General features: G+C 45.5%; 1 protein-coding gene across 1 annotated transcript in view; it reads right to left on the minus strand.

Moving 5' to 3' along the window:
• fam20b (FAM20B glycosaminoglycan xylosylkinase) overlaps positions 1–25,758 on the minus strand; it is a 56,365-nt gene that overhangs the window by 18,488 nt on the left and 12,119 nt on the right. The window contains exons 2-8 of the mRNA XM_063200660.1: positions 21,008–21,294; positions 20,613–20,810; positions 19,458–19,589; positions 18,663–18,844; positions 8,183–8,269; positions 6,489–6,598; positions 640–811 (exon numbers count right to left, since the gene is read on the minus strand). Of these exons, the coding sequence (XP_063056730.1) occupies positions 640–811; positions 6,489–6,598; positions 8,183–8,269; positions 18,663–18,844; positions 19,458–19,589; positions 20,613–20,810; positions 21,008–21,294 (1,168 nt within the window). The remainder of the gene's footprint in view (positions 1–639; positions 812–6,488; positions 6,599–8,182; positions 8,270–18,662; positions 18,845–19,457; positions 19,590–20,612; positions 20,811–21,007; positions 21,295–25,758) is intronic.

Consider the following 25,758-nt stretch of genomic DNA (forward strand, 5'->3'; position numbering starts at 1 on the left):
TGGTTCCAGTTCTCACCTGGCCAGCTTGGTCACTCGGTAGGTTCTGGTTCCAGTTCTAGTTCTCACCCGGCCAGTTTGGTCTCCCGGTAAATTGTAGTTCTAGTTCTCACCTAGCCAGGCCGTGCCCTCCTACTTTCAGCATTGCTACCAGTCAGGTCAAGAGCAATGCAAGTACTTTCTGAGTTCCAAAAAAAACTGGAACGCCCATTTTGTCGGGAGTCTTGTCAACCATGCAGTTTGGGAAATGTTAATTGTTATGCTCTTGGTCAGACCAAATCTCGAAGAGATTTGAAAGTCGATGATAATCAGGCTAGTTCTCACCTGGCCAGCTTGGTCTCCCGGTAGATTATAGTTCTAGTTCTGGTTCTAGTTGTCACCTGGCCATTTTGGTCTCCCGGTAGGCTCTAGTTGTAGTTCTAGTTGTAGTTCTAATTGTCACCTGGCCATTTTGGTCTCCCGGTAGGCTCTAGTTGTAGTTCTAGTTGTAGTTCTAATTGTCACCTGGCCATTTTGGTCTCCCGGTAGGCTCTAGTTCTAGTTGTCACCTCGCCATTTTGGTCTCCCGGTAGGCTCTAGTTCTAGTTGTCACCTGGCCATTTTGGTCTCCCGGTAGGCTCTAGTTCTAGTTGTAGTTCTCACCTGGCCAGCTTGCCCTCGCGGTAGGTGCGTCCCCAGGGGTGTCTGTGCTTCTGCAGAGGCCACACATCTGGCAACCACAGCGTCACCGAGCCCTCCATCACCTCCCCCTCCGCACACGCAGGCTCACTCTCACGGCAGTAGTAGCACTTCCCATAGAAACAGGTGTTGTTGCCTGCAGGTGGAGAGGAGGAGGAGGGGGGCAGAAAGAGAGAGAGAGAGAGAGAGAGAGAGAGAGAGAGAGAGAGAGAGAGAGAGAGAGAGAGAGGGGTGGGGTGGGGGAGAGAGAGAGAGAGAGAGAGAGAGAGAGAGAGAGAGAGAGAGAGAGAGAGAGAGAGAGAGAGAGAGAGAGAGAAAGAGAGAGATAGAGAGGGAGAGAGAGAGAGAGAGAGGGGAAGGGAGGGAGAGAGAGAAACAGAGAGAAGAGGAGGAGGGAGGGAGAGAGGGGGGGGAGGGAGTGTTTATGAGAGAGAGAGATAGAGGTGGGAGGGAGGGAGGGAGGGAGAGAGAGAGAGAGAGAGAAGTGGGAGGGAGGGAGGGAGAGAGAGAAAGAGAGACTGTAAGAAACCTTGCAACACATTGCCACACTGACTTTTTGGTTTGGGTAAAGCCACTGAAACAACTTTTTACCACGGCATTACCACATGATGTTGCATGCAAGGGAGTTACAGAAAAATGTGCGCCGAAATGGCCGTTTGTCATGCTAACCCACTAAAATAAAGATAAAATACCAGATGACACCCTAAAGTACAGTTTACAAAAAAAAGTACAATTTACAAAAATACACACAAATATACACAAATTCCACCACTGCAGGTAGGGCCAGGGGTAAGGTGTAAGGCATTACTAATATTCAAGGCATTCTAAGTGGGCCTTGAAATCATTTTCTAAAAATCGAAATAATTGCCATGTGTTGCTGTTGACTATCTATTTGAGTTTTAAGCCCGTGGTAACAGGGCTCCGAACCGGTTCAAGGAACGAAAACGAAAACCGAAAACGAACGAAATTTTATGGAATTTTACAAGGAACGGAAACGGAAACGAAAACGAAATGGTCTTCAAGTGTTCCGGAACAAAAACGTTATTCTGAAATCCACAAACCGGTTAATAACGGTTTTCTTTTCGTTCTCTATATTTCATACAAGTGCACGATTTTGTTTGAGGAGTAACCATGGCGACAAGCAGTCTTTTAGTTCGGCTACTGACGTGTATGAGGGGAAACATGTATGCAACAGCATTTTGCTTCACCTGAGCTCTTGCCGCCGATTGATAAAATATTGAGGAGCATTGGCCAATCAGAGTGCGACTGTGCATTGTATGGAGAAGCTTCCTGGGTAAATTTTAGGATGTGCTTCTCAGAGATTTTGATAGGAAACTAGAACTAAACTGTCTGTTCTCCTGGCTTTCTCGTAGTGATTGGAAGTTGGCTCTAATAAACCCGCCCTAAAGTTGTTGACCACCAATATCAAATAAGTTTTTGTAAGAGAAATGACACTTTACCCGCGCTGTTCTTCAGTCTCATTCACGGACAGTAGGCCGCCGCCTACAGAGTTTTATATTGACACCATGGAGAGCAAAAGAGAACATGTCTTGAGATCGGTGTTGGGATTCCTACAGGGACAGAGTATTTGGACCATACAGTCTATGATTTGCAAAGGAATTGGATAGGCGATTTGATGAACCTAATTCGCAGAGTGCTCGTCTCGAGAGGCAACTGGTGGGTAAGTCATGTTTAGCTTACTACTTGTAATGGCACCGCCGAGTGCCTCGATGTTCAATGCGGTTATGGCAAATTATGTTGTCGTAAAGTTACTGAAGTGCGTTTGTTGTGCGCAGTGTATCCCACTGTCGGTTGTAGAGAAGAGAGGTGAGAGCTGGTGTTTTATGTGCTGTAATCAAGGACGTCTTATTTATCTGTTGTTGTGGTCAATGCGGGATAAAGTCATTCGTGGCAGATGGACAGACGCTATCTGACGTTAGCTGGCCCGCTCAATGTTTCGATGGTTTCCTCAGTAGCCTATTGCGCAATATATCCTGGCTGTCATCACGAATAACAGTAGGTCGCGTGTGACAACAAGCAGGGATAGAGAAAGACAGCGCATTTGTTGTTGTTTAAGTTATTATTCTCTTCTGTCGTGCAGAGGGCTGGGCTGATGGGATGGACTACGTGGAAACTTACTATTTTGTGACGCTTGTCTGTTACAAAAGGTCTCCGGTTTTGTGGTGATGGACTTGCACTGGAATGGTTGGTAGCCGATATCTGAGAGCATATCCGAGGTTTCAGACTATGCAACCTGTCCCTTCTCTAGAACTAGTGACCCCTTGCATCGTGCACATCTCAAAACAGTTTGGGATTTTTTTGTGGAGCAAACTGTGTCCCTTTTACTTACACGGTTCACTTGCTGCAAACCTCATCATGGCCTATTAAATAGGCTAGAGCTAGGCAAGAACTGAAATCCATGCCTATCGACACCTCTTATTATGCTGACGTTTACCTGCGCTATTCCAGAGATTTTTTTAGGAACTCTCTCCGGCTATTTTTAAAACTCTCTCTGGCTATTCTGTATTGTGCCTCCCTAATCAACATCCACCCACCGCTACTGGGCTGGCATAGGCTACTTTTGATAAGAATTATAGGCATCCGGTTAAATCTGCCAGGATGGATAGCCCATCTGAGTGTTTTTGGGTGTGTTATTATTTTTGAGAATAGCTGTGTAAATCAAGGGGAAATAATGAGTACGTCTGTTCTAAGATAAAGTCCACGAAAATAGACTTAATATTGCCGTTAAACACTGCAGGAACGTTAAGAACGAACGTTATTTTTCGTTCCGAACCGGTTCAGGAACGATATTTTTGTGGGGGAACGATTGCAGGAACGAAAACGTTAAACTGAAACTTGCCTGAACCGTTCGGAACGGAACGTTTGAAAAATAATTTCGTTTTCAAGCCCTGCGCGGTATGCTTGCTGTAGGATACGCTTGCACAGGCACGATTCGTTCATGAGCGCGTTAACTTCCGTAGTTCATGTCAATTTTACTACTGCAATTTTAATACTGCAACCAAACGTGTGTGTTAGGTGCGATATCTTCAAACTGGCTGGAGCAGATCGCACGAAAGACTGCACAGTTCCATTCGAGTGCTTCTGGAGAAAATGACGATGGCGGCAACTTTTCAAGAGCGCCTTGAGGCTCGAGCTTGTCCAAAATTACAAACATGCGATTTGGGATCATACTTCCCCGTTGACTTCGACAAAGGAGTGTGCAAATGTAGAAGTAGTAGCAGTATCGTCTCCTTGCCCGGGGATGCTGTTCTGTCTGCCCACTGGATGACACCGCCAGTATTTTGCGTGTTGGTCTACTGCTTTTAAAGCAAGCATGTGCAGTCGGTTGTTCGCGGTGACGCATGTAATTTGCAGCTTGCAGCAAGCGTGCCGAGTGCCTTATGGTTTATTGCATGGATGTCAAACTCAGACCCGAGGCCCAAATCTTGGCCACCAAAAATTGTGTGCGAAATGTAACTATGAGTGGGTGTCTGCACAATTTTAGTCAATCTTTTAAAATAAGTATTCAGTTTGGCCCGCAACTTCATTCAAGATTTTGATTTTGGCCCACAGTCAATTTCAGTTTGACACTCGTGGTTAATTGGGTCAAAAATGGGCCCAAAACGTTGGTGAAACGTCCACTCTCCACTCTCCATTCAAAGGGGAATGCCAGGACACCAGGAGGGGAGGACGACTGGGTGAAGTCCCTGCAGTGCCAACCAGCGTGAGTCACAACAACACAGTTTCTCTCCTACTCCTGTTTTTTGAACTACGTGCATAAAAATGTTTATGAATGTGTGTGTCTGTGTGTGTGTGTGTGTGTGTGTGTGTGTGTGTGTGTGTGTGTGTGTGTGTGTGTGTGTGTGTGTGTGTGTGTGTGTGTGTGTGTGTGTGTGTGTGTGTGTGTGGTATGTGAGAAAGATGAGTAAAAGATTGAGAATGTGCGAACTAGACTACAAGAGTACTGGTGTGTGTGAATTAATTTAGTCTTGCACACATGAGACATGCACTACCTGAGAAGTGTTGCGAAGAGAGAGAGTCGAGAATACTAGAATCTTACCATACCTGCTACTACCTTGGGCAGTGTGCTGCATAAAGTACTGTGCTCTATTCCTTGCCGTTTGTCATTTGTCATTTTTTATTGTGAGAGCACTTTGAGCTGTGATAGTACTGCAGTCAACCTACTGTAGTCAACCAACACACATTTCTTTTAAAATAAAAAGATTTTTGTTGATCTTTTTCGACTTTATTTGACAGGACAGTGTGAGAGGTGGACAGGAAGCGAATGGGGAGATAGATGGGGAGGAATCGGCAAAGGACCGGGGCCGGGAATTGAACCTGGGTCAGCCACAGGGTAGACGAGTGCCCTACCGGTTGGCCATGGCAGGGCCCTTCAGACACATTTCAAGAGCAGTTGCTCACTCATGCATTCCACTGCCTTCTTCTGGGAAGAATGAAAATATCCCAAAGATGAAAAAAAACTAAAAACATACCCATCTCACGGTAACTCTGCTGTACTGGAAGACTTTAATCTGTGTTTTGATTTCTCCCACTCCTGAAGACTGGCAGCAACAGGGTGCACACACATTTTCTAGCTCATATTGACTGAGCGAAACACAAATCTGACCTTTTGCTTAGTTGATTATGAGCAGATCAGAATACTGATAAAAATACACTGCCCGCACACGCCTCCACTTTCCTAAGAGTGCTATTCCTGTAAAAGCTCTGGCCTTGCCCCAGGGCAGACTTCTGACATGATGTTTAGTTTAGTTTAGTTTGTGTGTGTGTGTACTCGTTATTTACTCTATAAAAATTAAAAAAAAAAAAAAACTAACCCCTCTTTGCAACTGCACTTGTTGTTCTGTATATCTCCTGTGCACTTTGTATTCACTTGTGATGTTGGCTTGATTATGTCCTCTTTTGAAAGTCGCTTTGGTTATAATGCAATGTAATCTAATGTAATGTAATGTAAAAGCTCTGGCAGGGCAGAGTGGGGAAGATTTTGTGTGAATGTAGTGTCGGTCTGTGCAAAAGTGTTGTCCTGCTCAGTGTTTTGTAATTGTAATTTACTGTTTGTCCTGGGGACCCCCTCAAAAACGAGATATCCTATCTCAAGGGGCTAGCCCCCTAAGCGAATAAATAGAAATGGAACTATGCTTTGGAGGAGGATGCCAAAAGAGGTCATGCCTTAACTGGCTACAGGGAAGGAAGCTCCGGGGAAGCCCATGTCATGATGCCCGTTATCCGTTGGAGAGGGAGAGAATACCAGGCAGGGAGGGACACACAACGAGAGGATTCCCAACCAACATCATCATCATCATCATCATCACCGTCATCATTAGTAGCAGCATTGCTTAGGAGGAGGAAATTACCGGAAACCCAGAGGATTCCCAACCAACACCACCATCATCATCATCATCAGTACCAGCAGTAGCAGTATTCCTGAACTTTCCATCACATCTCGTACATTATTTCCCAACCGATACGCACTACACTACACTACTACACTACAGCCAGGTCTCTAGTGCACCCTTCTGTCCAACAATATAATACCAGCGCCAGGAACTGCATAACACAGCTTTAGGCTCATGATATTAGAGATTAAATGAACAATGTTGGCTGAATAGAGCTGTTTTATCATTGAGTGAAGAAAGACGAGTGAGGTTTAACTTTTGTACCTTGTATATCTGTGTTGTGTGTGTGCGTGCGTGTGTGTGTGTGTGTGAGAGGTATACCTTGCATGAGGGTGTGTGTGTGTGTGTGTGTGTGTGTGTGTGTGTGTGTGTGTGTGTGTGTGTGCGTGCGTGTTTTACCTTGCATGAGGAAGGTGCTGACCAGCTGGTCGGTTGCCACTGGCTTGATTTCCGTGCGCAGGTTCACTAACCTCCCGACCACCAGGGGCGCTCTTCTGAAACCCAGAATCCTGCCAGGGGGAAAAGAAGTCCAGCAAGCATTGCTTTGGGTGAGCTGTTCTACAAACCCCAACTCCGGTGAAGTTGGGACGTTTGGTAAACAGTGAATAAAATCAAAATGCTTTCATTTTCAAAACATTCAATCTATTCATTAGATGGAGAATAGTTAAAAGACAACATATTAAGTGTTAAAACCGAGAAAAAATATTGTGTTGGGGGACATATGTACTCATTTCTAATTTGATAAATGCAACACGTCTCAAATAAGTTGGGATGGGGATCAGTGAAATTTAGTAAATATCCAAATAAGATAAAACAACAAAGAACATTTCAAAATTAATTGTACTGACGGACAATATATGTGTCCAGATATGAGATCATCACAGAGAGGCTGAGTCACTCAGAATTAAAGATGCAAAGGGAATAATTACCATAGTTATTACATACATTTTTGAATTCCCTTTGATTTACCACGATTGAGTGTATATAAGACATATTTTTGTTATTAAAATCATTGTATAAGTTCATGACATCATGAAATATATATTGGCTGTAGTCTCACTCTAGCACTCCAGGAATTAGAGCTATTGAAAATTGACCATATTAAGAATGCTTAATGCGTGCAAATGATACAGGGGTGTAACATTCTCCTAAGCACTTGAGCTCACTTGAAATAGACCCAGAAGACATGGGAAACTGTCCTTTGCTTACAGAAGTCAGCAGAAGTTGTAGAAGTCCATTCTTTTTGACAATAATAGAGCATTGCACATCCTGTGCTACAGTGAAAATGGACCATCCAACTTGTGTTAGTGCTAACTCCAAAAGTCAGCCTCCATGATGGCATGCGGGTACAGTAGTGCATTGGTTAAGATGTTCTCACTCATCTGTAGAGTTAAATACAGTGCTGAATGGTATAAATGGGTTTTAAACAGCATGAAAAGCCACTCATGCATTATATTTTGAAGGGAGATCTTCGATTACTGCCACATAGTAAGGTCAAATTGCATTCTCTACTATATTTTAACAGTTTGGCTCCATCATAAGGACCAGCAGGTGATAAAATGGTGGGCTTTTGGTCAAGACCTGTCACAATGTAAGCACTACAGAAAGGAAAACATTGCAAAACATGACAAGGAATACACCCACCATTTAAGCTGGTGAAATCATGTCCAAGATAGGAATTAACACTGTTTTTTATATAAAATCATCTCATCGGTTAATGTATTTAACTGTTAAGTGTTGTCTTTTGTTTTGCTTTTAGTCTTCCTCAACATTTGCTGCCATTTATTGTCCCCGTCCCAACTCTTTTGAGACGTGTTGGATTTATCAAATTAGAAATGAGTACATATGTCCCCCAAAAGAATATTTTTTCTCGGTTTTAACACTTAATATGTTGTCTTTTCACTATTCTCCATCTAATGAATAGATTGAATGTTTTGAAAATGATAGCATTTTGATTTTATGCACTGTTTACCAAACGTCCCAACTTCACCGGAGTTGGGGTTTGTAAGTTCCTTAAATTCACATTGAGAAGCAAAGCAAAACTCGAAGAAATGCAGCAAATAGTGTGTATGTGTGTGTGTGTATGTGTTTACCTGTCCAGGTGGAAGGCTGCCACTTCTGCATTGTGCCGATCGTAGCCAGCGTAAGGTTCACCTTCTACTACATAATCTCTACTGTACCTGAGAGAGGGAGAGAGAGGGGGGGCAGAGAGAGAGAGAGAGAGAGAGAGAGAGAGAGAGAGAGAGGGGGGGGTGGGGGGGGGGGGGGGGGGGGGTGGGGGGGGGGGGGGGGGGGTGGGGGGGGGGGGGGGGTGGGGGGGGGGGGGGGGGGTGGGGGNGGGGGGGGGGGGGGGGGGGGGGGGGGGGGGGGGGGGGGGGGGGGGGAGGGGGGGGGGGGGGGGTGGGGAGGGGGGGGGGGGGGGGTGGGGGGGGGGGGGGGGGGGGGGGGGGGGGGGGGTGGGGGGGGGGGAGGGGGGGGGGGGGGGGGCGGGGGGGAGGGGGGGGGGGGGGGGGGGGGGGCAGAGAGAGAGAGAGAGAAGGAGAGAAATACAGTGTAAAAATTGTGGGCAATTTCAACGCAGAGTGAAGTGAATCCCAATGCTGCGAGATCAGATGGGTGTCCATGAAATAAAATGAAACCATCTGATGAATAAAGCTACTCATAGGGAGAATATTTAAAATAAAATAAAATAAAAAAGGTAATACAAAAGCTAATCAAAAAATTCAAACTTAAAATTGTCACAACTTACACACTCATACAAACACATCTCACACCTTTTACACTGACGTCACCAAACAATAACTACACAGCAGCCTGACAAGACAAGTAGCCTCTCAGGTGGCCAAGTGACCTAACCTGGTTCTCACGCAATCTGGAACGTTGACAATCGCTTAGCTCTGGAAAGGCGCTGGTGTGTTCAAAACAGCTCGAACCGATTGGAGAATTCACATGGCTTTTTTTTAATCACTTACTACTTCAACCTCTGACTTGTATATACCCTGCCCTGCGACCCCGCCCTGCGATTCTGATTGGACAGGCTGTGAAATATCTGATTCCGTTCGGGCTCGTCTAAGATTTCCAGACCCTCGTGCGAGCTCACAAAGTTTAACGAAGATGCACGAAGCACGAAGGGTCTGCGTGAGAGCCAGGCTACAGGTGACCTGCTGTGACCGCCCTCCCAATGTACAGTACCTACTGCTCTTTAATCTACTGTAGCACGTTGTGATTGGTCCTGTGCACTGCTCTTTAATCTACCGTAGCACGTTGTGATTGGTCCTGTGCACTGCTCTTTAATCTACCGTAGCACGTTGTGATTGGTCCTGTGCACTGCTCTTTAATCTACCGTAGCACGTTGTGATTGGTCCTATGCACTGCTCTTTAATCTACCGTAGCACGTTGTGATTGGTCCTGTGCACTGCTCTTTAATCTACCGTAGCACGTTGTGATTGGTCCTGTGCACTGCTCTTTAATCTACCGTAGCACGTTGTGATTGGTCCTGTGCACTGCTCTTTAATCTACCGTAGCACGTTGTGATTGGTCCTGTGCACTGCTCTTTAATCTACCGTAGCACGTTGTGATTGGTCCTGTGCACTGCTCTTTAATCTACCGTAGCACGTTGTGATTGGTCCTGTGCACTGCTCTTTAATCTACCGTAGCACGTTGTGATTGGTCCTATGCACTGCTCTTTAATCTACCGTAGCACGTTGTGATTGGTCCTGTGCACTGCTCTTTAATCTACCGTAGCACGTTGTGATTGGTCCTATCCATCAGTCTGTCCTTGGGAGACGTGGGTGTCAGATGGGACAGACTGATGGATGGATGGATGGGTGAGCCCAGTGTCTGGCTCTGTAGCGCAGACCAACAGGCAGGGACGCCAGTGTGTGTGTGTGTGTGTGTGTGTAAACAGTGACTAGTGTGTTTGGAGGGTTATGGGTGTGGGGATGTGGTGTTCTTAAGACATTGAATACCATGCTCGTATGAAGTGCAATTATTTTCCCCATGCGTTGAGTGCCAAACCATTATAATGCGTTGAGTGCCAAACCATTATAATACGTCCCCCCCCCCTAAATTTCAAATCTAGACACTCATAACATACAACACAACAAAGTGGGACAGCAAGACAAATTCTGTTCAGTTTCAGCCATCATTGGTAGAATGTTGAGAGCATCAATCGATTGTATTTCCTCACAGAAAATGCTTGAGTATGCTTGCTCCTCATGCATTCGTTTGCCCACCATGTATTTGTTGCTTTTCTTGCATGCGCAACACACATACACACTGGTCACACATTGCGTAAAAGTCACACCACCAGAGAAAAGCTAAAAACAAGTTTTTCTTATTGTAGCTAGATTGTGCAAGATTACATGGTTGCAATATTACATGGTGCTTAATTAACCCCTTAAGACACAGCATTATAAATAAGCTGTTACCAGAATGGCAATGACCCAAGTCGTATTTAATCACTAAAGGCCCTGTGCACTGTCATAGTAGTGTAGTGCTAGGAGGTACGGTGTGCATTAAGGGGTTAAGGACTGAGGTCAAATGTACCAAAACTGGTTGTCATGTCAATTGAGCCAGCGCAGGGTCTAGGGTTTCCATTTCTGATTTGCTATTGAACAAAACAAGGGAGCTTGATTTGCTGTAAAGCAAATACTGTATACTGCCAAGATCTGATCAGGATCTGGGTCGGTTGAAAACAGAAGCTAACCAGCCCCAGGGGTGGTGGGTTTCAAGCTTGTCCTCATGTATGGTGTGGCTACAAGTGGAAATTCGGTGGTTGGTGTGTGTGGTTTGTTAGTTAGGGTTTTCCACCTCTGCGCAACACTCTGTGTGTGTCTTATCGAATATCAAACTTGCATGGGGGATTTAGTTTCCATATACTTGTGGGAGGAGGGGTGTGATGATTGCATGATCAAAAGATCAAACAAATTCTAAGAATTTTCTCTGAATAGGTCTCAGTGGAAACTTGAGGTGTTGCTGATGGCAAGGTCAAGGCCTTGACAATGTTCACTGAATTTGCGTTGATAAAGGAACATGCTGCATTGTATGCATTGTACAGAATAACGTTTTTTGTTGTTGTTGTCTTTTTCGACTTTATTTGATAGGACAGTGTGAGAGGTGGACAGGAAGCGACTTGGGAGAGAGACGGGGAGGGGTCACTAAATGACATGGGCCGGGAATCGAACCCTGGTCAGCCGCATGGCAGGCGATTGCCCTATCGGTTGGCCACGGCAGGGCCGTATTGTACAGAATAATGTATTATGTTGGGGCCTTACCAATGGGGAAATAACAACACTGAGAATAGGTATCACTTGATGCAATTACTATTGTATAGTTTATCGATATGAAATGTGAAAGTAGAAATCCATTAAAAAGATCCTATTCCCCTAATGACATACAGTACTTTCAGCTTGGCTAACCAATCAATATCAGATAAAGAATAACCTACAGCAGGGTTTCCCAAACTATGGTGCATGCACCCCTGGGGGTGCACGGCCTGCCACAAGGGGGTGCGCGAGCTGAATAGAGCAATGGCTGATATGTGTGTTTTTATACAGCATTCATAAACATTACATAGTTTTTAATTGTTTGGTGAATTGTATGCTGGAAGGATCCATCTGAAGTGTAATTTATAACTCCTAGACTTGTCATGCAACAAGTTCCAATGATGGCAGAAAAAATGTCAGGTCTATTGGAAATGAGGATTGCCCAAAATGTGTGGCTGTGCAACATCTGCTTACGGGGTGCGCGAGACACACTGAAATGTAAAAGGGGGTGCGCGGGGGGGAAAGTTTGGGAACGGCTGACCTACAGTATGAATTAAACACTCCTCCACTAATAGCAGAGACCTCGGGCATCTGTGGACCTATGCGGTCATTAAAATCAGAGAGAGAGAGAGAGAGAGAGAGAGAGAGAGAGAGAGAGAGAGAGAGAGAGAGAGAGAGAGAGAGAGAGAGAGAGAGAGAGAGAGAGAGAGAGAGAGAGAGAGAGAGAGAGAGAGAGAGACCCCTGGGGAAACTAAAATGACTAGGGTATTTCAAACACTTGTGCTAATTGTAATTTGCAGTGCAATTATGAGGGGAGTCCTTGCAAAACAGGTCCAGACTATTAGGGGTCTGCAGCCCAAAGAAGTTTGAGAACCCCTGCTGTAGGAAAAATGTTTGGTGTGAGTAGACAGACGGAAGCTTAGACAGACAGACAGACAGACAGACAGACAGACAGACAGACAGACAGACAGACAGACAGACAGACAGACAGACAGACAGACAGAAAGACAGACACACACACACTTAAAAGTTCACAACAAATGTTGTGTGAATGATGGTGGAGCGATAAGAGGACCACAGCACGGAAACTGGAAAAAAGTATGCTCACGCTCAAGCACACACAAACACCCTCTGCCTTGGAATTCCTGTACCACAGGATGTGGTGTATAGGCATGGTAGGGGGCATTTTGGACGGGAGTGTGACTGCGTATGCAGCAGGTGGTACAGATGGAGGAGACCAGAACCAAGAGGCCAGAACCAAGAGGCCAGAACCAAGAGGCTTTCTCTAATAGCGACCAGAACCATGCGACCAGAACCAAGAGCAGGGGTGATAGAGAAAAAAAAATCCTGAGCCTGAACTTTTCCCCTGCTCTAACGACGACGACAAGATACTGCATAGTGACGTAACGCAGGCCTATTTTGACACATTATTCAAACATTTAATAGCCTGTGTATGACCATTATTCAAGCCTGATAGTAGAAGAAACCCCTGAACCTGTAACACTTTCTGAGATAAGAATAACCTAATGGCTAATTATTATCAATGTTTTTAGTTTTGCAAACTCTGTCAAGCCTGAATCAGGCATGAAGCCTGAATACTATCAGCCCTGCAAGAGTCTATTTCTCTCTCGCTCTCTGATGTTATCCTTCTCTCAGTAAACTGCTTGCAGTGCTGCAGGGTTATCCCTCCTGAGTTTCAGATATGTTAGACAGAATGTTGTTGTTGATATTTTTGGATTTTCTGCAGATTTTGTTTGCTTTCAACTTAATGAACGTTTTTTTTTCTCCTCTGTGTGTGTGTGTGTGTGTGTGTGTCAGCTGTCATGGTGTGAAGGATTAGCGCTGGCCGCATACCAGGCTGTAAGCTTCAACCAGTCTCAACCTGTCTATAAGGCAGCCTGCTGTCAGTGCTAGGCTATTGACTAAAGGTGTGTGTGTGTGTGTGTGTGTGTGTGTGTGTGTGTGTGTGTGTGTGTGTGTGTGTGTGTGTGTGTGTGTGTGTGTGTGTGTTTCAGCGTGTCTAAGGCAGCCACCATCACTGTGTCTGCTTTGTACAGTACAGAGGGTCTTCTTCGTTTCACACATACCACACCACAGAGCTGCAGTAAATTTCTCTCCTAATGTCTTCTGACTAAATAACCAGGCCCCTTCACCCCTCCCTCTTCATAGGTGGTGGGCCCAGTCTCATATCTTGTCAGTTCGTTGGTGCTAACGAGTGGCAACTTTATTTTTGCTTATATAACCCCCTGACAACCCATTAATCAATATTTTGGCTGTTGCCATCCTCAAAACTTGCACATTGAGTTATAAAAATGACAACAAAAACTAGCCGACCGAGTGACGTCACGTCCATGCAAAGTCAACGAGGCAGAATACAGCTAGCGCGTGCATGCTACCCGGAACCGTCAGATTTCATGGCAAAAAGTTACAAGTTGGGCGGTAAGTGGGCTCACTTGTTATGTACTGTACATGCAAAAAAAAAAATCTCTCAAACTTTCAGAAGTGCTCTTTTTCGCTGTTAGTGTTCGGTTGTCTGATGTAATGCCCCCCCTTAACCCGCAGGAGCTCTTTGAGCAGGCCACTATCAGTCAGGCGAATGCCATTGTAGCGGATGGTGATCATGCACTAAATGGAGAATACATCTTTCTGAACTCTGGGAGGAGGTTCAGACTCCCCTGGTGCAAATATAATCGTTTTAATTTAATTCCTTTATACCCCATTCAATCAAGCTACTGAATAAACAGAGAATAAGAGAGATTGAGTGGGACAAAATGGACCTCTGTAGCAAGTGTTGGGACTGTTGGTGGGGATGGAAACTAGGGTAAAAGCTGGGAGGGGGATATGTAAACATGAATGCATCCCTGTGTTTACTATTTTTATTTATTTATTTATTTATTTATTTATTTTTAATGTAAACTATGGAATGGATGTAACCTAGTTATTTATTGCAGGGTGAAGGTGTGGTTGGTTGTAGGACGGTGTGTGTGTGTGTGTGTGTGGGGGGGGGTACTGAGCTGTGTGCGCGTGTGTGTGTGTGTGTGTGTGTGTGTGTATGGGGGGGGTGTACTGAGTGTGTGTGTGTGTGTGTGTGTATAGGGGGGGGGCGTGGACTGGATGGGTCAGGGGCAGTGGGTTAGGACATCCAGTGCTTCTGAGCATGTAGGCCTACACTGTTTTTCCTCTATTGTTTTACTGTTGTTTGTTTTTCTGTGTTGGTGTCATGTGTCCTATGTGTTCTTTATGATGCTGCAACCTCCCTGTCTCCAAAGCAAATTTCTCCTTCGTGGAGACTAATAAAGAAACCTAACCTAACCTAACCTAACCATCATTAGGCAACGAGAGATAAATGTCAAAAAGAGGACAGGTCTGTTTCCTCAAAGCAAGAATAGAGCAATGAGGTTACGGGGTAGATCAATTCACCAAAAAAACTACGTGTCAGTAAAGAAATGCAAGCTGTTTTTTCCAGTGACAGCAAAATGGTTAGGAATGAAATGCCTACGTTGTTTCAATGATTAGGTGAATTATCTGCCTATGAAAAAAGCCCGATATGCGGATAAATATTCCCTTTTCAACTTTGAGGGGCGGAGACTTCCCATTGACTGTGCATTATGTGACGTCATCCCCAGTCTTTTTTATTTTCGTTATTTTTTAATATCAACGTGCAACTTTTCAGCGTGGCAACAGCCAGAATAATGCTTTACATATTGTCAGGAGGTTATATTAGAAAAATCAAGTTGCCACTCGAGAGTGAGAACGAAAATCGCTTTCTAAAGGAGCTACGAAATCTAGCCCACAGTCTATCACCTCCTTCTCTGCAGCAATAACCCACCGAAAAGCAGTGGCGCAACAACTGTGCACAGGGCCCCAGGGAAAGACACTGACAGGGCCCCCCATATTGCCTGCCAAGTTGACAGTAGGGCCCCCACCAACAACACAGGAGGGCCCTCGGCCTGGGGGCAAATGCACTGTTCGCTTCCCCAATAGCTCTGCCCCTGCCAAAAAGCCAGCCTTTACTGCAGTCTTACACACACACGCGTACGTACGTACGCACACACACACACACGCGCGCACACACATGCACACGCACACACTTTAAAAGTTCTTGAAACTAGTGAAGACATCCTTCTAGATAAGGCTCATATCCTTCAAAGGACATTAAAGCTGAAATTAAATTTGTCAAAAACGTCCTCTTTTTTGAAACTAGCATGCAGTATTAAATGAAAGCACATCAGATGAGTTTCAGTACGCCTAGTCGATGAAATGAAAACAGGAGTAAGTGGAAAGGCGGCCTGTGTGTGTGTGTGTGTGTGTGTGTGTGTGTGTGTGTGTGTCACTGCTGCCCATGCATGCGGTGATAATCAGTGTCTAGACTAACTGTGGCTTACAGACTGTCTCTCTCACAGCACCATGAACCCATTCCTACATCTATTCTGTCTCTGACATTTCCTGTGTGTGTAAGCTGGGCGGTGTACGGTTTAAAAACCGTGATCTCGGTTTTACACTACACAAGGTTCTCTTTTTGATGAGAGACGGTTTTGTTGTTGTTGTTTATAGCCAAAATGTTATGTGCGTGAGCTTCATACTCCGTGTCACACTTCCAAAGATTCTTCTAATTCATAAGTCTCTGACACTTTATTTCAACTCTGCTAAGTCCACTGTTGTTGCTGTTCTACTAGGGAATGTCACCACAATGTAAGATGTTGATTGAACTAATAAAATAATTGGTTACGCGCTAGAGGCTAGTGAGAGTGAAACATGATAAACACACATGGCATGGATGAATCATGACAAACATTTCAATTCATTTAGCCTACCTTTGATCTCACAAAGTTAAATAAAAGGCAATTCTATGTGGTGCTATGTTAACAGGCTACAACAGTTATCTGATTCTTAACTGTATTTAATTACCATCCCAATTGTTGTGCGCGCTGCTGTTAAGACTGCTTATAAGCTAAAGTAGCCTAGCTTTCAAATGCAATGGGCAGACAAGATACATTGCTACATTGCTATATTTGTTTGAAATGATTTGGGGGCAAAATAGGAGCGAAACACATCGCAATATGACACAAACTACCGGACAAAATACCTTCTACGTTGGATTTGGACTTTAATTCAAAGACAATATGCACACAATGTCAAGTAAATCCGTTTGTTTTCCGTGTCTGTCTTCAGTCTGTTTCGTTTCTGTCCCACTGTTGTTTACTCGCTAGTCCAGCGGCAGCGCAACACGCCGGATGTGTTGCCAGGTGTAGAACGACAAATAAGCAATTAGTGTTGCCAGGTGTAGAACGAAATAAGCTGTTTTGGGCTGTCTTGGAAAAAAGCCCAAAACAGCTGCTTATAATCATTTAAACCTTCTTCCTTGAAAAATCTATGGCACCCTGGTCAAGATTTTAGGTTATTTTATAAAATGCTGCATTTTCTCTAATTTGAGACTTTCTTGGATAGGGAAATATAAACTATAAATTATAGAAAATATTATTGAAATGAAAAAAATGATAAAATATAAATGGAGATTAATTTAAATTCATGATTTTATCTCATTTTAACATTTAATTTGAGATCTTTTCCTCAGAAAGATTAAGATTTGGGGGGAAATCGTCGCATATCAAAAAACCGTGCAGAAAACCGTGATATCAATTTTCATCAAGAAAACCGTGATGCTAATTTTTTCCAAAACCGCCCAGCCCTAGTGTATGCGTTTGTGCGCCTGTGTGTGTGTGTGTGTGTGTGTGTGTGCGCGTGTGTGAGAGAGAGAGAGTGAGAGCTGAAGGAACACATTCTAATGCAAGAGGGTCTTTGCGTTTAAATGCAACATATTGCATGTTTTTATGTGCTTCAGAGGCTGAGATATTTAGGTTTTTTTTTTACGCTGAAGGGAACTTTTCTTAAAAGGAGCTTAGGCATTCAGCAGCCTTTTTTTGCAGGTGCTTTAGGCATGAATGGGTTAATGATTGATTGATTGATTGATTGTTTACATTTATTACCATTTCAGCAGCTATGGCTATATCATGGCCAATAAAGATAGAGAAAAAAAAAACATTGCATCACATTTAAAAAAAAAGGAAACACAACTGTATAAATTAAGAGACTAAATACGCTTCTTAACATCAATACATTCCAAAAAATTCAAAACCTTTAAAGGTGGGACCTTATTAAAAATGAATGGGTTAATGAAGGCCTGAACATGAGCCCTGGCTGGCTTGGTCAGGACAGGACAGGACAGGCAGGAGCAGGGCTGGGCTGGGCGAGAAATAGGGCCCGGGCACTTTTTGCTTAAAGGGACACTGTGTGAGATTTTTAGTTGTTAATTTCCAGAATTCATGCTGCCCATTCAATAATGTTACCTTTTTCATGAATACTTATCACCACCATCAAATTCTAAGTATTCATTATGACTTGAAAAAATACATTTTTTCATACATGAAAAGGGGGATCTTCTCCATGGTCCGCCATTTTGAATTTTCAGAAATAGCCATTTTTAGCTGCAAAAATGACTGTACTTGGGTCATACTAGAAAATATTCATTTATTACTTAGTACCTATTTTGACAATTTCCTGCACAGTGTCCCTTTAAATGGGCCCCTCATAATTGGCGGCACAGAAATGACATTTAAAAAAAAAAAAAATCTGAAAAAAGGGGCCCATGAGGGTGCAGGGCCCACCGGGAAATGCCCGCTATGCCAGATGGCCAGCCGAGCCCTGGGGAGGAGTACAGTAGAGTGAGCCCTGGGGCATGGGGACGCTGGGGAAGCTGGAGATGAGAGAGAGCAAACACCCTGAATGGCTTTGGGGAAGCTGTGCTGGAGATGAGAGAGAGCAAACACCCTGAATGGCTTTGGGGAAGCTGTGCTGGAGATGAGAGAGAGCAAACACCCTGAATGGCTTTGGGGAAGTTGTGCTGGAGATGAGAGAGAGCGAACACCCTGAATGGCTTTGGGGAAGCTGCACTGTAGATGAGAGAGAGCCAACACCCTGAATGCCTGCAGGATTAGAGGGAGCGAAGAAGGCTGCACTGACATCACATTCCTCCAACCCAACCCTTTACCCTATACGCACGCACGCACGCACGCACGCACGCACACGCACGCGCACACACACACACACACACACACACACACACACACACACACAAGCGCACACACACACACGCGCGCACACACAGAAGCGCGCACACACAGAAGAGCGCACACACACACACGCGCGCACACACACGCGCACACACACGCACGCACACACACGCACGCACACACACGCACACACACACACACACACGTGCGCACATACACACTTACACCCTTCCTACCTCTTGGGCTTGAAGACCACCTTCTGTCCTCCGTCGAGTACCAGTAGTGCCTTGAGCTGGGTGCCCTTGTACCCCACGTCTGCTCGCTCCACCCGGGCGGTGGCCAGTGCGGTGAGCACGGCGGCCAGCTCCGGCGTCTCGTCGGGGTAGACCTCGCGAGGACCCACCCACTGCGCCGCCACCTGGTTAAGAAAACGGATTAAACACAAACAGGAAATTGGAGTCACTGGCATAACGCCATTACTTCAGGCCCCGCTGCAAGCTACCAAGAATGCCCGCCCTAACGGAAAAACAGTGCCTAATACCATGTGGTAATGTGGTAATACCGTTTCATCAAGTCAAGTGCCCATGTGGGCCCCCTGCCTCGAATGGGCCCCCCTGCCTCTTGGGGGCTGCGTGATTATACTTAACGCCCCTGATCGGAGTGCTTCTGGGTCTTCACCTTTTTCCCTTGGTGCTCATCAGTGTAGGGGCTCTCTAACTTGGTCCAGGTAGAGACATTTTGAGGCATTCAAGGTTACTTTTTTTTTTTTTTTTTTTTTTTTTTCAAATAAAAAGCAAAACATTGTACCCTTGAGTGCCTCAGAATTTCTCTACCTGGATCGAGGAAACAAAGTAATTTGACAGTAGACAACGAGACCACAATAATCACATCAGGGTTATAATTGGCTTGAAGATGTATCCTCCTAGTCTCATACATAGTTCACTGGTGGAAACTTGCAAAGGAACAATTGAAACAGTGAAAATGAAACAAAGTATTTGATAGGGATGATGCGTGTAGTTATTTTTACACACCTCCCAGGGCGACTGCAGCGTGTGCGTCAGCCGCGCCCCTTTCACCAATGCCAGCCCTGCCTCCATCTTACGGAATGCACGCAGGTCACGCCGGCTGGCAGCCGAGCCCTCGCCACCGTCTAACAGGAACACCTGGAGGAGGAGGAAGAGAAGGAGGAGGAAGATGAGGTATAGGAGGTGGAGGAGAAGGAAGTGGAGGAGGAAAAGGAGGGGAGAGAGGAAGACGAGGATGATGAGGAAGTGGAGGAGGAATGAGAGGGGGAAGAAGGGGTGGGGAGGAGGAACAGGAGAAGGAGGAGGAAGTGGAGGAGGAAGAGTAGTCAGGGGGAGGGGCGAAGAAAAAGAAGGCTAACAACCATTAGTAATCCACACAAGGTACACAAACAACATACAAACAACAAAGAACACCCAACTAATACAGCTGGGTGCACCTCCAATAACCTCACGGCTGGTCTACCCACTTCTGACACCATTTGTAGCAAAGGGGAGTCGAGCTTGCCCAGCCGGGACTCGAACCCGGACTTTCTGGTGCACCATACTGGGGCTCTGACTGTCAGAGCGCACCTGCAATCCTAGGGATGGCCACTCCATCACACAGGGTCACGAGTGATCCCCCGGAGGACGCAAATTATTCAATTATTCATCGACATCATTATTTACACCATGAAGGCTAGGATAGAAACCGTGGGAAAAAATCATGGGAAAAGTCATGGGTAGCTTGGGCAATAAAGCTGGATGTTGTAGACGACCGAAATGGCCCTTTAACTATTGTACTTTCATGAACATGATGGACCTGACTCTCTACTGACCCCCCCCCCCCAAAAAAAAAAACCAAACAAACCCCCCCACCCATCTCTCTCTCTCTCTCTCTCTCTCTCTCTCTCTCTCTCTCTCTCTCTCTCTCTCTCTCTCTCTCTCTCTCTCTCTCTCGTTCTCTCTCTCTCTCTCTCTCTCTCTCTCTCTCTCTCTCAGCATGAACATCTGGATATGGACAAGACGGAGAAGGAACATCATCCACCAGCAATTACATCCAATTTCACTTACAGGTGCTTTTATCTAAAGGCACTTAGAAGAGTGGATGCTGTAAAAATAGACAAACAAACCGAAAGGCAGACAGGCACGCACACGCACACGCACACGCACACACTAGATTACCTTAGCCAGTCCTAGTAGCAGCAGCACAGCACACAGCACCACCACTCTCTGTTTCAGCTTCATGTCGGCTGCTTGGGGTGTGTGTGAGGCGTCTTGAGGCTGCCGGACCCTCTGCTGCCCCCGGTGGTGCCCCTCCCCCACTGCAACAGCAGCCCTCCGCGCCGTCCAATGGCCTCCCCCCCTCCTCCTACAGGGTGTCTACAGGTTGGACCAAGTGGAAATCAAGACATTTTTAAGACTTTTCAACACCATTTTCCAAAATAAGTAAGACGTGACAATAAAGCACAGAAATCAAAATTAAGACATTTGTGTTGAAATTTAAGACAAAATCAAGGCTTTTTGATGACTCATTTGACAAAAAAATTTGAATGCAATGAAGGAGTTTTTTTCCGGACCTGTAGCCGCCCTGTCCTACTGCTGCTCCTCTTCTCGCCACCGCTGCTGCCCCCACCACCACCACCAGGGCGGCGATCACGCCCCCAACATGCTGACCCGCCCTCTCTCCAGACCGATGATGGTCCTGATGCTGAGGCACTCCGCTGATGCTGATGGTCCTGATGCTGAGGCACTCCGGTGATGCTGATGGTCCTGATGCTGAGATACTCCGCTGATGCTGATGCTGAAGCTAAGGTACTCTGCTGATGCCAAAGGTGATGCCCAATATCCCCTACCAGCAGTGGACCTGGAGATAAAGGGATAGGGGTGGTGATGGAGAGGGAGAGAGAGAGAGAGAGAGAGAGAGAGAGAGAGAGAGAGAGAGAGAGAGAGAGAGAGAGAGAGAGAGAGAGAGAGAGAGAGAGAGAGAGAGAGAGAGAGAGAGAGAGAGAGAGAGAGAGAGAGAGAGATATGAAAAACAGTGAGAAATGATTACAAAGTAACACTCATTGCAGCTTTAGGGTGGATGTAGATTTATTCAAGTCAGTAATGCATAGGATTTTTGAGAGGGAAAATAGGAGAAACAGAAGTGAGGGACACTTAGACAATAATCACCAATATTCTGGAAAATCAAAAACAAACAAAACAAAGAAACAAAACAAATTCAACAACGAAACAAGTGATGTGGTTGTTTCATAGCTCTGAAATACGATACTGCTTCACTGTAGCCGTGACAGTGGCACAAAGAAAAGCAAAGCAGCCGTGATGTAGAGGTGTCATGGTGACAGTAGGGAGCTGGACTGAAGTTCACAGGGTTGTAGGTCCAATCCCTACACCTCCATGGCTGAAGTGCCCTTGAGCTAGGAAAAGGCCCCTAACCCTACATAGCCCCAGGGACTGTAACCAATACCCTGTGAACAACTGTAAGTCTGAGTAGGTTTGCATAAAAGCGTCAGTGAAGAGTAATGTAAAAAAAAAAAAAAAGCAAAGCAGGACAAACACACACATACACACACACACACACACACACACACACACACACACACACACACACACACACACACACACACACACACACACACACACACACACACACACACACACACACACACACACACACACAGAAAATAACTAGACAGCAGAACAACTAAGATGGAACATCACAGTCTCAAGTGTTAACTCTCACTACACCACACCACACATGATTTATTGCTTAATTAGCGGAGCAAAGATTGTAAAAATCTGCTGTTGTTGTTTCATTATATAATAATAATAATAATAGGCTGGAGATCGAGCCAATTAGCTTCCTGGAGGCTACTGCGACTTCCAGGAGAAATTCAGAACAGCAACGAGAGAGAGAGAGAGAGAGAGAGAGAGAGAGAGAGAGAGAGAGAGAGAGAGAGAGAGAGAGAGAGAGAGAGAGAGAAGAAAGAAACAGATCGAAGCTTAATCATGGACAGATACCGTGCTCTGCCCAGAGACATTCATCACTATAATGGCTCCCACTGTGTTAATAGCACAGCACAGCTCAACACTATGTGTGTCGTCTACACTGCACCGTAACAGCACAGACACCTCCGAGAGAAGAGGAGAGAGGAGAGGAGAGGAAAGAGAAGAGGAGAGGAAAGAGAAGAGGAGAGGAGAGAGGAGGAGGGAGAAGATGAGAGGAGAGAGAAGAGGAGAGAAGAGGAGAGGAGAGAGAAGAGGAGAGGAAGGGGAGGAGAGAGAAGAGGAGAGGAGAGCTGAGGAGAGGAGAGGAGAGGAGTGTAAAGGAGAGACGAGGAGATGAGAGAAGAAGAGGAGAGGAGAGTAAAGGAGAGGAGAGGAGAGGGTAAAGGAGAGAAGAGGCCGACCGTATGGCCTCGAAGTGGCCTGTGTCTCCCAGCCCTCATCTCCCCTGCTGCACGCACACCCGCACACACACACACACACAAGTACACACACACACAATTTACACACGCACACACCTGGACTGCAGTACTACAGCCCTGGGCCCGGTTGCACAAAACACCTTAAGTTTTCTCCCTTAAGTGTGACCCTTAAGGGCTCATTTTCCCTTAGCTAAGGGATCTACTTAAGGGGGTTGCACAGAATGCCTTAAGTCCTTCCCTTAGGTAAGGGAAAGCCCTAAGGGATTTACTACAGTAAAGAGGAGTTTACAACGGTAGAATTCTATTGTTTCCAAGGAAACTTTTTAAGTCATTCTTGAATATTCTTCTCAAAACATCGTTAACCATTCTGTAGCTATTTATCTATAGGCCTAAACATGGACAATGGTAAGGCTAGAAAGCCAAACTGGTCAGAGGAAGAGAAAGTGGTATTATTAGAGGAATTTAACAAAAAGAAAAAACATAATAAAAAGCAAATTCAACTCTCAAATAACGGCCGCGAAGAAGCAGCAACAATGGGAAGAGACCACCGCGACCATAAACTCGAGAAGTATGGTGAAGAGGACAGTGGGGGAGGTCATTTTTTTTTTTTTAAACCTTGCTGTCCAAGCGAGGAAGGAACAAAACCATATGTCCATGGCTTAATTGTCGAACCAGATGTCTGGTTATGGAATAGCCTACTGTGCTCCAACAGGTGTGTGCGTGCATATGCTATGTGTTTGAGTGGTTCAAAGTGTGATTGTGTGCTCTGATCGTCGCATTGTTGCGGTTGAAATGACATCTTCTTGCATGCATAGCCTACATGAGCCGGGTGCTTGGGATATCGCAGGCAGCACCTGAGCATAGCGTTGTTCGCAACATGTGCCCCGCCCGCCTCTCTTCACCGGAGCCACTCCGCGCTCCGCGACCTCCCTCTTTACAAATTAAGCACCGCTCCAAACGTTCTCCTCTCTTCTCTTAGCAGACGTGGGCTCTACTCCCCATGCATTATTTTGTATTTGTGATATCATTCCATTTATCTTTAGTTTCTTCCGCGTTGTTTTGGAAGTGTCAAGCGGTAATGCGAATTATAAGAATTATAATAATAGGCTATGGCGCAAGCACTGGAGAAGTGCCGTGTGTCTCACCTGCATTTTCGAGCTCCTAAAACAACTCCCAAACAACTCCAGTGTCATAATTAACACAGCGAGGATCATTGATCATTGTCATCTTCATGCATGTTAGCAAAATAAATGTGGGGTTTGAGGGCAATAAAAACATTTGGTGATGGTGGGACAATGGACGAGACTGTGAGGGAGGAAATTAATGAATGGGCTACCCTAACCCCGCGGCCATAACTTCATCCGAGAATCTTCACAATGAGGAAACACTGAATATACGCACATATTCGAGTAAAAATTAGACGTTTTGTTATGAGGACTTGATGTTATAGGTCTAATGAAGTGCCACTCAAAAATGTTCTGGCCCATCCAAGGCTGATTTTCTGGCGCCGTGCCTGGCGCAATCATCAGCTGCAAGACGGCAGGGAGAGCACAACTCCTGTAGCATGGTCCAATTCGAGACGGTCGGATAATTCATATATGGATTGTCTATCAAATCTATAATTAATAATTAACGGTTCGTCGGTAAGCGTGCCTATCCATTGGGTTCTCCCGGTCGCGGAACACTCTTATTTGAATCCGTTGATCACGTTGCTGAATGTGCATAAACTCAGCCATGTCTGACTTAAGGCGACGATATCGGTCCCTCAGATATTTTCCCTTAACTTGGTTGTTAAGGTCTTTTGTGCAACGATTTTAAAGAACTTTAAGGGATTTCTTAACTTTAAGGGAAACTCTTAAATATTTAAGGGGAAACCCTTAAGGAAAACTTAAGGGAAAGTTTTAAGGCTGTTTGTGCAACTGACTTTCACTTAGGGGACCCTTAACTCAGACTTTAAGGGAAATACTTAACTTAAGGTGTTTTGTGCAACCGGGCCCTGGCCCTTATCTCCCCCACTGGGCCCTGGGGGGCCATATCCCTGCCTGGGCACCGTGCACACACACACGCACACGCACACGCACACGCACACTTACCGGACCCTAGGGAGCCATATCATAGCCTGGGCACCGTGCGCCGCACAGCACAGCACAGCACAGCACAGCACAGCACAGAGCAGTCAGCCTGCCTACTTGGCTGTCTGGGGAAATATGTCTGGTCTAATCAAATACATTCACATAACCGCAGACACACACACGCACACGCACACACACACACACTCACACACACACTCACACGCACTTCACAGAACCGCAGGTTTCCCAGGTGTGAGTGCAGACTGCGTTGCAAGGCAGGAGGAGGAGGAAGAGGAAGATGAGGAGGAGTATGATGATGATGAGGACGAAGAGGAGGAGGAAGATGAAGATGAGGAGGATGATGATGATTACGATGATGATGCGGACGAAGAGGAGGATAAAGAGGGAGAGAGGGGCGAGGAGGAGTAAACACCCCCCAACAAATGCCAGACACAGGCATTCCCCTCAGGAGTCCATTTCAATCACATCGTGGACTCAGAAATGAGAATTCACCACACAATGCCTATTCTATTCACCAGCTGAAACCATGGCAATGTGATGAGGAGACATCTATTCATAAATGCTGCAGTGCCTTCTGGAAGCCTTTGGCCACCGACGAAACCCCATGGACTCACAGCATGTAGGGCTAATCAGTAGGCTTATGGTTCCCCTGCTGCTGTTTTTTATTCTGTACACATTGTGATTTAATATCAACTCAAGATTCAGGATTCTTATTATTCATCCCGAGGGAAATTGGTCTTGGACACGCATAGCTGATGCTTCACAGTTAACACACAACACATGACACCAAAAAGAATACAGACATAA

Source organism: Engraulis encrasicolus, chromosome 6 (assembly GCF_034702125.1).
Source record: "Engraulis encrasicolus isolate BLACKSEA-1 chromosome 6, IST_EnEncr_1.0, whole genome shotgun sequence".
Classification (NCBI taxonomy): domain Eukaryota; kingdom Metazoa; phylum Chordata; class Actinopteri; order Clupeiformes; family Engraulidae; genus Engraulis; species Engraulis encrasicolus.